General features: G+C 37.2%; 1 protein-coding gene across 2 annotated transcripts in view; it reads left to right on the forward strand.

The window, feature by feature from the left end:
• The window catches only part of FAF1 (Fas associated factor 1), a 320,478-nt gene that overhangs the window by 252,941 nt on the left and 52,937 nt on the right, over nt 1–14,600 (forward strand). For both annotated transcript variants that reach the window (XM_034778048.1, XM_034778049.1), the window contains 2 exons: nt 5,143–5,279; nt 8,088–8,176. In XM_034778048.1, the coding sequence (XP_034633939.1) occupies nt 5,143–5,279; nt 8,088–8,176 (226 nt within the window). The remainder of the gene's footprint in view (nt 1–5,142; nt 5,280–8,087; nt 8,177–14,600) is intronic.

A 14,600-nucleotide genomic window follows, 5' to 3' on the forward strand; every position in this document is an offset into this window, starting at 1 on the left:
AGCTGCTTTTTGAATCACGCCAAAAAGAACAACCAGAGCCAATTTTAAATCAATTCTGTGTGACTGTGCCAGGTCCCATAAGCAGGTGAATAGCACTTCATGATCCAGTGTTCAAGGCCAAAATGATCCGGCAGAAAGAGAAGGGCGGTTGATTGCCACTGTGGACCAGACCATCCATGCTATGAATGCTGAAGCCCTTCTCAAGTTACAGAGCAAAAATGGTGGCACGATTAGATGTGATTTGCAGTTTCAATCCCTAATCCACAAAACCTCTTTACAAGAAGAATTGAGATGTCTCTCTGTTGTTACCATGTTGTTTAAATTGAAGTATTATAGGAACACTGTCAAACCTTTATAGTATTTGACATTGTGGTTTTCGATTTTACATACCACTGTTCGTTGTTATTTCTATTGTGGTAGCACCTAGGGGCCTCAGCTGTGGATCAGGGCCCCGCTGTGCTAGGCACTGTACAAACACAGAAAACAAAAAGACACTTCTTGCCCTCAAATGCTTGCAAGCTAAGTATAAGACAAAAACGGGTGAATACAGCAACATATGGGGGAGCCTAAGGAAGTAATGAGACAATACTGGTCAGCATGATAAACGGTGATGACAACATACTAGTCCTTTCTTAGTAACAAAAAAGATACATTTGTACTCATTGTATTTGTTTTTTTTTTTCTTTTCTTTTTCCATTTTTTAAATCCTGCATTTGTCTCCTCCTCTGTGTTTTTGAATGGCATTAAAACTTGGAAATCTGTGCTGTTAAACAAAAATATTCATGTCATGCTTATCTCATCCTGACATGCACCACCGATGAGTCCATCTCTGGGACTGGTGATTGTTTTTAACTGTGGTCCCAAAATTAGCAGGCAGAGCAAAAGAACTTTTGTGAGTGACTAAGACTAATGATGTCTTTATTTTTTTCATTTTCCTAGTGATTGTTTCATTTTTGACTTGTTTTATGTAAGGAGCCAGGCCCTACCCCTCACTTACCTTTGTACATACAGTTTGCACAAAGTCTATTCTGACACTGTTTTGCAGATCTCAAGTAAGTGTTCACTCACCACAGGTCCTCTGCTGCTCTGGGACTTGGGTTAGGAGTCAGGTAGCGTGAAGTATGTGTCTGTGCATACACTCATGACCTTATATACTGCTTCTTCTCTGGGATTACTCAAGCTCCTTTCATGAGTTTTCCCAATAATGCTGCTTCTGAAGTGTTTTTGTGCCTGTTATGAGGTGGGGTGAGGCAAATATGAAAATGGCCTAGATGTTTAGCTTTGGAAACGACTCTTCTGAATGCATTATCCTAATATTAAGATGTGTTAGATTTTTTTTCTCCCCAAAACTGTGACCTATAGAATCTTTTCAAATATAAAGCAGTATAAGGAATTAGGGAAAATTAGGATTTTAAAACCAGGCATAGTGTCAAAAAATAGAGTATTGCCATCCCCAAGCATGCAAAAATCATGCCACCAAAAATCATGAACTTGTCTTAAGAATCATGAGCTATTGAAAACAATAAAATTTGGATTCTTTTTATTTGCTTCTGAGCCATTACAGTTCATGTTTTCGTGCTTGTCTCAGCAACGACAAGGCCCAGAAAAAAAATTTTAAATGAAAGTTGAGGTTTTCTCAATCACAAGATTTAGAAGCTGAAGATTTAAAAGAAACATCAAATATTGCCTAATTCATGATAAAATTGCAAGAGATTACAGAGGGTTTTTGTGGCTTGTCATGTGACATCAGCTGTTCTTGCAGTGATTTTATTCAAGTAGTCAACTATTTCCTGTGGCCTTTTATTCTCTTATATGAGGAAATATAATCCTGATTTACTCTGAGACCCATACACGTAGAATATTTATGAGGGAACTGGAACACCTTGTTAGTGTTATTTGGAATGGGTGGGAGTGTGTCTGTGTGTGCGTTCTGTACCATCAGCAGCTCTTCAAAAGCTATGCCTAGATAATGATATTTCACTGCTGGTAGATTTTAATTGATGGATATGAGAGGTCTAATAATCCTATTCCCTTTCCAGACAATTTCACATAGAAGAATTGAGATAAGAAATCTTCATAACCTGTTTCAGTTTTTGATTTTGCATTTGTTTTTACAAAACTGTGGTCAGTGCCTATGTGTTTATTTCCCAGCTTTAATAAGTTCTGATTTAGTTACTTAAAGTTCCTAGGAGAAGTGGAGAATATGCTACTGCTTTAACACTAAATTATTTTTTATGCAGTTTATTTTTGTAACTTCCTTGCAGGAGTGTTTTTTTTTCCTATAGAATTTCTCTGCCCCCCCCCCCCCCCCCCCAAGGAATCTTGGCCTTTCTCATACTTCTCCACCCCATCCTAAATCATCTCCCCCACGTACGCACTAAATATTTTTGTAATTAAAAAACAAAGGAACTAGTAGGGTGCCATTTACCCTCCCCTTTCTGCCAGTACTCCTCCATTTCCACTTTTGGTTGGAGATCACAGTAATCCAGCTTGTTGTGGAAAACAAGTCTTCCAGTAGTGACATCTGGTTCTTTGATGAGCTCCACAGGTATTTGTAATGTGAGTTCTGTTGGCAGCTTTGGCGATCCACTGGAAGAACTGGCACACTTTTATCTAGATGAGAATGAGAAATCCCCTTGTGAGAGACAGAGAGAGAGAGAATAAAACACTTGTTTTTCTCCATGCCTCTATTAATTCTCTCAGAAGTATGAAAGTAGTACTGATAACTGCTTGGTAGCATGGTATGCTTAATGAGTTTGTTGTGTGATATTTTGGTGAAAGAATACAGCCTGTGTACACACAATCCTCTTTATAATCATTGCATTGCAGAGCTGAATGAGAAAATGACCAGAGTTTTATATTTTATATGTGTTTTGTGTGTGTATGTTGGTTTAAGAGTGTAAAAGACCTATTAAGTCATGCAGTCTAACTCCCTCTTAGTTTTGTTTATCTTCTGTCTTTCTACTGTTTTGTCCAGTAAAATTGTAGGTCCTGTGCAATGAAACTTCTACCACTTCTTGGGAGACTGTTCAACAGTCTTAATACATATCAATGACTGGGGATTTTCCTTGTTATACATTCTCAAATTTTCATTTTCTTAGTTTCATTTCATTACTTCTAGCTATACCCTGGCGCTGAAATCCTGGCCTTGCTGAAGTCAGTTTGCCATGGCGTATTGCCATTAACATCAGTGGATCCAAGATTTCATCCCAAGTGTTCCACACTTAAAACTGCTCTCTTTACTTGAAGTGTGTGTATGTATGTGTAGGCTGTTATAAGGTCCCCTTTTATTGTAGCTTAGCTAAAGTGGGTGTCTTTAGCTTGTTAGTTATTTCTAATAAATCAGTCCCTTGATCGTTTGTATTGCTCTTAACCAATCTTCTTTCAGTTAGTGAATATCATTTTGGTAAGACGGTACTCAGAATTCAGTGCAGTATTCCAGATTTCCAGAGTATGTCAGCATTCTGAAATGGTACTGTTCAGGGGACTTCACTTGGCTCGTCATGTAAAGGGCAGCTACTCTGTGACACCTATGTAATCTAGTAGCATGAAAAGAATAAGAGCACTTTTCATGTCTGGGAGTATGCTTGTCATGGTATATTCTCATAACTTTAACAGGTTTTCAAATGAGCAGGTTTTCTATCACCCATAATGGTTCTGGACTGCAAAAATCTAGTAAACCTGGATAACAAAGGAGGCAATGGAAAAATTTCATAAATTCAATTTATGGCTTTGAAATGTTTTTAATAGCCACGCCCTGCTTATTGTTGCCAAACTAAAGGGTGTCTTTTCTCCATGTTAAGATTATGTTGTAGCAGAAGTTGGCTGTATTTTCCCCCACACACACACTTTAGGCACTTTCAACTCCAAATCCACTTTTACGATAATGGACTTTTTCAATTTTCAGCCCATTTTCTGAGCCATTTTATTAGCCAGAAAAATACTGATTTAAAACTTGTGTTTTGATTCTGTTTTGGATTTTGATATCAAATGATTCTGAGCACATGACGTTTTAATGCAGTTTGTCTTTTCAAATAGATTTGCCTTCTAATGCATGTGACAACAGGACTTTGCTCATCAGTTAGAGCATACATTTCAGAGCAGTTGTTACCTAAAATATTATCATAAGGCATAAGAAAACACACGATTTAAGTTGCCTTTCATGAACATAATTAAGAATTAATAAGCCTGTACCAGTGGCTAGTCCTCAGATTTTCCACTGTTTTGCCTTTTGTGACCTGTGTTATTAAAAGTCCATTATTTTTACAGACTTTATTAAATTGGATCTTATTAAAGCATTCTATATTTGCATTTGGTCTTTCATAATTCATTATTATTATGACATTTACTTTTTACCATCAGATCTGAAAACATATCATAAGCTACCCTTTTCTCTTGAAAGAAATGCTAATTTCAAACAGTCCTCTAATGGAAGAGAAAAGCTTTATCAGTTTTTTCATTTATTCAAGATCGTGTTAAGAATACTAATGCTAGACTTCTGTATGCTAATATCTGAGCGCTTTTTTTGGTCAAAAGCGTAGAATTATTGTTTTTAGACCACACTGCTAAGTATGATACTGAAGGGGCTACTACTCTGAAAGAAAATACAATTCTAAAGTACAGTTTTTTTAATTTTATGACCTATTAATGTTTTAATGTTTTCATTGTTAAATTATGATTCTTGTATGAATAATAGTAATTTTATACTTTTTTCATTGTTTAAGTAATGTCCTTATTCATTTATTTTAATAAAATCTGTTGTCTTTGAAAATTGGTTTATTGACTATTTTCTAGTCTTGTATTGTTCGGAGCACAGTTTGCTAGATCCTGAACAGAAAAATGGATTTCTTCATCAAATAAGTCACTGTCATTGCCAGTTAAAGTTTATTATAATGCCTCCCATCTGGAGTCTATCATCTTTGTAAATGTGTTTTTTGTGATAAATTTTTGAGGGATAAGGAAATCCACAACTAAACACAGCAGCCCAGGTTTTAAGCAGTATATAGCTCTGAAGTAAACTGTCAAATTTCAATATTTCTTTAAGGAAGAGATTTGTATTAGCTGAATTCTTTTCTAAAAAACCCACTGTAACTTAAAGAAACTCTACAATGTAAACTTATATTGTTTTTCTATACTTTTTAGGTTTCTGACAATGTGCACTAGACACTTTGGGAGTGTTGTAGCCCAAACAATTCGAACTCAGAAGACGGATCAGTTTCCACTTTTCCTTATTATTATGGGAAAACGATCGTCTAATGAGGTGTTGAATGTAATACAAGGTATAATTGTTCCTTTATGGTGGGGACCTGTTTCTTATATGGGTATTGAAACTGTCAGAAGACCTCTTTGTTATTAATTCTTAGTCTTGGTCATGAGATTTTTAAAATTTTTATTATTCACCTGTTTCAGAACAAAAACTGCATTACAGAAAGATAAATGGCCATTGTACATAAATATGCTATGTTACATAACACTAAAGGATTGAATTGTCATAATTATAATAAAATAATGATTTAATATTTTTTCAGATAGAGAACTGCATTAATATTAAACTGTCTGGTCCAAGATTTCTAAAATAGGAGCTAAATATAGGCTCCTAAATCCATATGTAGGAAGCTCATCAGTTTTCATATGTAGGAAGCTGCATTGGTTTTTGTAAGTGCTGAACACCAAGCTGCGATTAACCCCATCATTTAGTATGAGCTAATTTTGGCCCCAATCCTGCAATCAGATCTGTGTGATTGGTCCATTGTGATCATGTGGAGCATGTTGACTTTAGTGGGATTCCATTTGGGCATGAGCCTGCCTGCATAGATCTGACTATAGAATGGAGACCCTCAACAGACTCAGAGTTGCTAATATAATGTCCAATAAATGAGAGATTGTGCTGCTTACCTGAGTAGTTCGTTCTTATTTAAGTAGTCCCAGTGACTTCATTGACACTATTCAGGTGAGAAAGGGTTGTTTGGATGGTGCTCTTAGGCTGCAGTTCTTCAATAATTGCAAATTAAAATACATCAAAGAGGCAGAATTCCTTCCATCCCGTCATTTTGCTTTACCCTTAAGTTTGCCTTTATGAAGTTCTGTGCTCATTTGCTTTGTTTCTTATACCTAGCTCCATTCATTTTAGTCCCCTTGGATTTTCTTGGGAGAGTCTCAGCCTCAGGTCCTCTCCTTAGAGAAGGAAAAGCTGTTTGTTGTTGCAATCATTGGCTTCTCTCATTGCCCTTTCCTTCTATAGAGTGGACAGATGGATAGTTCCTCTGGAGGAATCACCAGTGCTCCTTCCATCAGTTGACCAGAAGAGTTACTTTTTATTTATGCATGTACTTTCCCTTTTAATAAATCTAAACAGGCTACTTCCAAACCTACGTTTTCCACCAACTGCCACAGAGTTTATCTCCCCTAAGGACAATGCATAGTTAAATATTTCTGTGCTCTACTAAATCTGCTTATTCTGTACAAATAATTAAATAACTATATTATTTACTCTGGTTTATAGCCTCCACTTCATCCAGGTACTTAAACATGTGTGTGACTTTTAGCATGTGAGTTATTCCATTGAAGTCAATCATGGTTGTTTGCTTAAAGTTAGGCATGTGTGTGAGTATCTTGCTGAATCATAGTCTAAGGATTGTTATAAAATATTCCAAATTAGTTCAGTTCAGTCTCTGGGATGTACATTTCATTGTGTGGGGATTTCTGGTACTAGCTCCTTACATTTTAAGATGGTGATCTACCCCAGTAAATGCATCCTTGTATTGTGGGACTTAAACCATAGCAAAAAATTGACACATAAATTAAATGTTGCTGTGTTTTATGTTTTCTAGAGAAATGCAACATGAATGCCTTTTAGGATTGTATCATCAAATGCATAGAGCCCTATGAAGTCATATGCATGTGTAGCAGAACAAATACAATTGTTTCTGTTTGGGGAGTAGACAATTCTACTAATGAAATATAAAAGACCTTTCAAAACTAGACTAGGAGTAAATTTTCAAAAGCACCTTTTCAGAAATGATGAAGGCACATGAGAGGCTAAGTTTTAATGACTTTCAATAAGCCTTATGCTCCTAAAGGCCTAAGTCAGTTTTTGGAAAATGGGAATTCAGCTCCTGAGTGTCTTAGGCATTCTTGAAAATGTTACCTCCGGTTACTAGCTCATGTCTAGCTCATGTTGACAGTAACTAAAATGTATTCTCATCTGAAGGCTGTGTAGTTGTTCATGTTAGATGACTTTACAGTCTTTGCCTAATCCTAATGGACAAGTGGTCTCGTACCAAAATCACCCTCACAGGTGGCAGTAGTTGGAACTCTGGTTAGCAGTCACAGGAGAGAAAACAAAGATTAAGTAGGTCATGGTAGGAGACTGAACTGACCTTTCAACCCTATTGAAGAAGGTTGACACACATTGCTAAGACAGCATGGGGAACCATTCACTGCCAGGGCCTGTGCTGGATTTGTTCTGTGCATAGATATAGGACTTCCCTGTCCAGAGCTATGCAGTCTGGAATAGATATGCTGTAGGAGAAATAAAATTTATCAATGAAAACAGAACTGATTTTGAGTTTAATGTTGAGTTGAATTGTTTGTGGGGGTTCAGAATGCTCTTTTTTCAGATTTAACTCCTTTATTTTTAACCTAGCCACCAATAGAGTCTTAATAGTAATGTCCTATCCCATGTGACCTAAGATTAGATCTACCTAGGTAGATAGTGAGATATAGTAGTTGCAAAAAGCTAAAAAAAAGTCATTGATTCCTCACACATCATTCTTTTCTCTGACATAAGTGATGAAAATTATCAATAAAACTAAGTTAGAGATTCCACCAATCAGTACAAAAACAAATACTCTAATTTGTATCACTTAAAAATTCAGACTGCATTTGCACTTGTTAGGATTTGCTGGTGGAACATTTTAAATTTTTTAAATAAAAAGGCAAATTAAAAATATTCTAATGAGATATTAGTATTTTCTAATCGCCCGTTTTTCAAACACTAGTTATTCCTTATGGATTAATTCTAGAATGACTTTCCATTTTTAATAACTTTTATAGTATGAAGTTCATCTATCTTCCTTTGTTGCTAGGTAACACAACAGTGGATGAACTAATGATGAGACTGATGGCTGCAATGGAGATCTTCAGTGCTCAGCAGCAAGAAGACATAAAGGATGAGGTGAGAGTTGACAGTTAGTGCAGACTCCTAACAGATTTCAAGGATGATGGGGAATATAAAGGTAAACAAAAGACTTTTTGTGCCAGTAAAGTTTGTTACTTTGTGTTTTAATCCACATCCTTCCATCAGGGAGGGGAAAATAGTAAGTCTCCTTTATGTATTTAGTTGGTTCCTTCAAAAGATCAGTGCAATTTGTTACGTATTGGCTTTATTAGTCACTTTCAGGGTCTTTGTTTTCTTTTTCAGAATATTGGTTATGAGTAATAGTTTACATTTCCAATAGTATTATACTAGGTTAATACGGTCATACCAGGAAATGACAACTACAAACACTCCCCATGCCTATCTTTAAAGTCACAGGTGGAAAACAAAAATAGTTTGACATTTTTTTAAATGCTTATATATAGAAGGATTAAAGTACTCGGCTTAAAAGGAAGCCTTAGAACGGGGATAGGCAACCTATGGCACGCACGCGAGCTGATTTTCAGTGGCACTCACACTGCCCAGATCCTGGCTACTGGTCCAGGGGGGCTTTGCATTTTAATTTAATTTTAAATTAAGCTTCTTAAACATTGTTAAAACCTTATTTACTTTACATACAACAATAGTTTAGTTATATATTAAAGACTTATAGAAAGAGACCTTCTAAAAATGTTAATGTATTACTGGCACACGAAACCTTAAATTAGAGTGAATAACTGAAGACTTGGCACAGCGCTTCTGAAAGGTTGCTGACCCCTGCCTTAGAACAAACAGACTCATAAAGTGCCATTGAATCACCATTTGAAACAAAATGATGTGTAAGTGATGATATGAAGTTTTCAGAAACAGTCAGTGTTTCAATTACATAGAAGTAGACACAAGCCAGGTATACAGTAGAGCGATGTTTATCTGTTACTCTATAAATTGGGAGTGACATTTTGAAGTAATGAAGTACTTAGTTAGGAATTTGTAATAATAGGTGTGTTGCCATTCAAGATTATTGTTATCCTTGTGTATAGACATTGATTGACAATAATTCACTAAACACATTCTTCACATTTAAGTCTTGTGACTCTTTAGTACCAGATTTACTGATTATGTTGTATAATAATGTGAATGCACACTATCTGCATCTATATTTCCCAGTTAATTTTTTCATCTTCATTTGTGTTCTCCAAAACTCATTGATAAAGAAATTAACTTTAATTCCTTTAATACTAAACACAAATTTTAATATGAGGGTTACAAGACAAATCCAAGGCATAGTATAATTGAATTTTTGATTGCATTTTAACTGCAAGTAGGCTGGTTATTTATTTATTTATTTTAAGTACCTTCATGAGAAGATAAAATTCAGGTTACAAGTGAGAGTACTGAGGAAGATTCTGAGGTCTGAAATCTGTATTGAGCTGTTCAGTATGTAAAAATCTAGATTTTGTATCAGCAAAGCAGGTGAGTATAGAGTGTGGTGCTATTGTTATTGTAAAGGTGTACAACAAATTTCAAAACTTAAATGAGAACTGTGTCTTATGCTTCTAATTAAAATCAGATCAATGATTTGTTTGGATGGATGGTTCTAGAAGCTTACGTTATTGGGTTTTTTTAAATTTAACTAACAAAGATTCTGTACTGTCTTGTTAACTGAATGATGGGGAGTGATCACTACACTATCGGATGCAGGAAAATCCTCCTGTTGCTTCAATCTAACTAGTAGTGTCCTAAAAAGTCTAGATTAAGAAGATTAATATAAGAAGGTGGGATTAATGTCACTCATTTTTATGTCTACTGGTGAGAATAACCATACATCATAACACTGTTATATTTAGAACAGTCTACCTACTAACTGCAAATTCAGTAATGCTCTTTGGGGAGTAACATTAGGGTTGAGAGAGCAATAAAACAAACAAAGTTTATTTAAGATTGTAACAGGATCCTTAACATACCTCGGTATGTCCTTGTATTATTCCATATAAAATGTGTAAGAGCTTTCTCTGGACTGGGAACCATTTACAGATGATGATTATATAGCACAATACCAAGGCACAACCAAGTAAGCTCATGACATGATGGCTATTGTGCTTCGAGAGCATCAGATGAAAGGTGCTGTCTACATATGAAAATGTAATTTTTATTATGGCAGCTTTTAGCATGGAATTTCTTGAATCTCTATTGGTTCATGTATTTCATCTCCCAGGTTTTCTAAAACTCTGACTCCACATTCATGTGGAACCTTCCCATTAACCTGACTGAAAACGAGTGTTATGACAAAGTGCAGTGCTCATACTAACTCCAGCTCAGTTGCATGATTATACTTTTTCATTTATTTAAGTGGGAATCCATGCACCAGATCCAACTCACCTTACTCATGGCTAGTCACATGACTAAGGTGAGCAGGGTTTGCTTCTAGATTTGTAAATAGTGTTTGTTCTGTCGCTGCTACTAGATATCAACATTTATAAAAATTACCTACTGTACATGCCCATTGCTAATTGAAATTTCTAAGTAGTTTCAAATTTTATTTTCTTTTTCTCTCATAGCTAACAGCAGCTAGTTGGGACTAACTTTCTGGAGCTATATGTTTAAGCTGTTTTTTATAGGAGGTTCAGGTAGCAACACCTATAGTTAAAGTTGCAAAACACCTTTCCATTATAAGAGTCTACTTTCACTTGCTTATAACTTTACCAAAATTACATAATTGAGGCTGAAATTTTCAATGGTGATATCTGCCTCGGGCTGAACTTTTTTGGAATGTTTCAGCTAAAATGATCGTTGCTTCCAAGAATGAGGTTAGGGGAAAATGCATGTATTTTCTCCATGTTAAAAGAATTCTTATAATAGTTTTTTTTTGAGAAGCTCTAGCATCTCCATGCTTTGGAGCAGAGACCTGAAATTTGGGGTGGGGGGTCACCCTGGTGTCAGGGATGTGCCTTTTGATGTCCCTGTGAACATTTGCCCAAGTTATAAGCCTCTGAAGAATCTCTGTTCACACATGCTCAGTAGAAGTTGTTAGCTACATTCTCTGGAGATTCCATCTGCACTGAGTTTGTCCCATCCTTTCACAGCTCCTGTGTGGTGGCTTAACTGCAAATGCACCATCCATACAGAGCAACTGAGCATGTTCCATCCTAAGGCTTAGGGACTGAGCAGGACTTTCTCAGCAATTGCTCATCCTGGCTGCCAGCGATCACTGAGTGCTGGAGGACTGATTGCCTTGTGCTCTCAATGCTCACCCTGCTGATGCCAGGCAGTGAGGAGGATACCTGGCTCAGCTACAGAGGGGTGAGAAACAGGGGGAGAGTGAAGAGAGACAGAGTGAGTGGATAACAGTAGGAGCTTGGAGGGTTAGTAGCAGGACCTGGAAGAGAGAGAGGACCAGGAGCAGAGATGGACAGAAGAAGGGGAGAAATAAGAACAAATAGGGGAGAAAGAGAAAAAGCCATGGTGGAGTGGGAGGATAGCAGCAGAGTGGGGAGGGGAACAGGGAAAATGGGCAAAAGCCAAGAATGGACAGGAGTCTGTGTTGGAGGATAGGTGTGCAGGGGAGACAGATGGGATGGAGTGGGGATTGGCAGGATCCAGGGGGATAGTGAGGAAGATGGACAGGGGCAGAAAACCTCAACCTCAAATCCTGAGTCTTACATTCCTTTGCTGTCGAGCAAATAGTTGTGGATCCCACTAACAAAGTATGTCTTCATCTTGGGGATTTGAACTTAGATATTTGCTTCTCCCTAAGTACACAGAACTCCAGTTTTGTCACTAGGAATTCTGCCTCTGTAAGATCTGCTACAATATATTGCTCTAAGAGCAGAATTTTGCCCATGTCTACCCTGGACAGTGTTTTTCTCCCATTTCCCCCAGTTTCCTCAGCACTGTTAGCACACTGGCATATCTGCACCAGAAGGAATGTGGCATAGCCTGCCTTGGAGGTGGTAGATTGTTAATTAGTGAAAATATTTGATAAACTTTGGAGGCAAATTTACAAATGTTATAAATTCTATGTACACAGAGATATTTGAATATAACTTAGATGTATTTATTATAAAATAAACATAAAAAGGGTAACCTCCAATGGCCTTTGAAGTAGAAAGTAAAATTAAAACAGTATTATGTAATGTATTATTTCAAAAAGGGAGTATTTAATACGTAGTATGTACATTATGTGCTTAACAGAAGGTGTTGGCATGAGAAAAAAAATATTGTCTTTTTTGTGGTTTGGTACATAACATGTAACTTTCTTATAAATCTTGTCCTTGACAACTTCTTATGTTCAAACATTGGTGCTTTTTTTCTTTTGTGTTGAAGACCTTAATGTAGTTACATGCAGTTTCTTTACTAATATGACAATAGCAAACAGGATATAGAGTCCGGATTCTGTTACTGTTTTCTTAATAGCAACAGTAAGTCATCATAAAACCACAAGGGGATAAACAGAACATTCTTTTGTGTTTGAAAAGCCAGCGGTATATCTTGATTGTAAATAAAGACATAAAAGAACTTTTTACTATGTGTGAGAACTGGATACACGTCCTATAATTAACAAAAAATCACTAATGAGCAACATGGATAGTTGAACTTTTGGGATGGATTTATAAGCTGTATGCATAGAAAAGCTTCAAAACACAGATACTTCATAATTCATGAAGGCATAGCACATGTTGCATCCCCCTCTAGTGGTTGATCCACTACAGGATAACTGCCTGGTACTACTGGCAGCTAATGAAGTCCCTTCTTTAGCTCAAGTGCAGAGATGCATGTTATGGTGCTGAAGGTATCTGTTCAAGAACCAATTTAGTACCACCTCCCACTCACATTTCATTGGTTGGTATTGCAAGTGGGATGCTCAGCACCGCAGCACAGATCTCTGCTAGCTGAGTAAAAGGAGTAACTCCTTTAGTCAGTAACAGTGATGTAGTCAGCAAAATGTTGTGCTTTAGTATCAATGTTTTAAGATAATTTGAGTGATTTGGAAGCATATTTTTAATGTGAAGTGCAAAAATCTCACCATTTAATTAGCTAATTGGATTTCACTTCTGGGTTTATTTGTTTGCTTTTGATTGACTAAACTTTTTTCTTAGAGTCCCAAAAGAATTGACTTACATAAAAATTAAAATGTATTTCATTTATTTGTATCGGTAGTCATGGTGATCGGATTTCCTTGTCTCAGGACAGAGGGGCACACACTGTGTATTTTGATAGTTGTAGCTGGATTGGATCTTGGAGAGGAAAGAGGCTGGTTCTTTTCAGCCACCCTCTCTTCCTCCTTGTTTACACCCTCTACAGGCAGCCAACTCTGCCTTCTCTGGCCTCTCTCTCCCCATCAATCCCAGGCAGTCAATCAAATACCATCCCTTCTCTCCCTCTCCAACTAGCCCCAACGCACTACCCATATTTGGCTTGCAAAGATTTTGGGGACCCCAATGCATCTGTGCCATGTCATCATGTTGACCATCTGTCATACTCTCCTATCTAGCACAGCATTGAATATGCCACCTCCATTTCCCTTCTGATACTGAATTGGCCATGCTACAGTGCAATGGGTTTATAAGGCATAATCAGCAGTATGCCATTATTGAGTACATGTTAGCATGGCAGATTCAGTAAAGAGGCCAGCAGAAGGAGATGGCAGGTTCGAGCCCAGCACAACCAGTCACTGCCGGATGAAGGAAGCAGATTGACTTGACTAAGAGGTGAATGGTCAGACTGTCGTCAATATAACCAGTTCTAGAGAACCATAGACCAACGCCATGGAGCATGTATATGTGAGGTTAGATCAATAGAGGGATATAAACATAGGCATGTGATGGGTTTCCCCTGGGGTGCCACCTGGAACTGGGCTACCACTGATCCCTCTGACCCCTGTGACAATCTGCAGACATGCTCCCGGTCTTACACTTCCACCAGCATACACACTGGTAGGGACACGCCCAGCTGCAGTTACATGCAGGCTCTCTGACCAGCCACTGCATGTGAACCAACAATAGAGAGGCTATAGCCAAAATAACCTCCAGCTTTGCAGTGTAGGATCCCAGAGCTGTACTGTCCTATCCTGGTCCAAACCCCAACCACTGTAAATTTATTATCCAGTTCGCCTCCCCCTCAATGTGGAGAGGAATATGCAACAATCTTTGCCTCTTGAGGTATGATTTCCCATGCACTTCACTCCACATTGGTTTAGATAAAGCAAAAACAAGTTTATTAATTACAAAAGATAGATTTTAAGTGATTATAAGGGATAGCAAACAGATTACCTAGCAAATAAACAAAAACAAACTAAGCTTAATATACTAGACAAATTGGATATGAATTAGCAGATTCTCACCCAAACTGATGGTACAGGCAGACTTACAGATTCTGAAGGCACAAACTGCATTAGCTTTATAGCTTGGGTTTCTCAGGTCTTCATACACAGGATAAAAATCCCTTTAGCCTGGATCCAGCACTT

This window comes from Trachemys scripta, chromosome 8 (genome assembly GCF_013100865.1).
Source record: "Trachemys scripta elegans isolate TJP31775 chromosome 8, CAS_Tse_1.0, whole genome shotgun sequence".
In the NCBI taxonomy this organism is placed as follows: Eukaryota; Metazoa; Chordata; order Testudines; family Emydidae; genus Trachemys; species Trachemys scripta.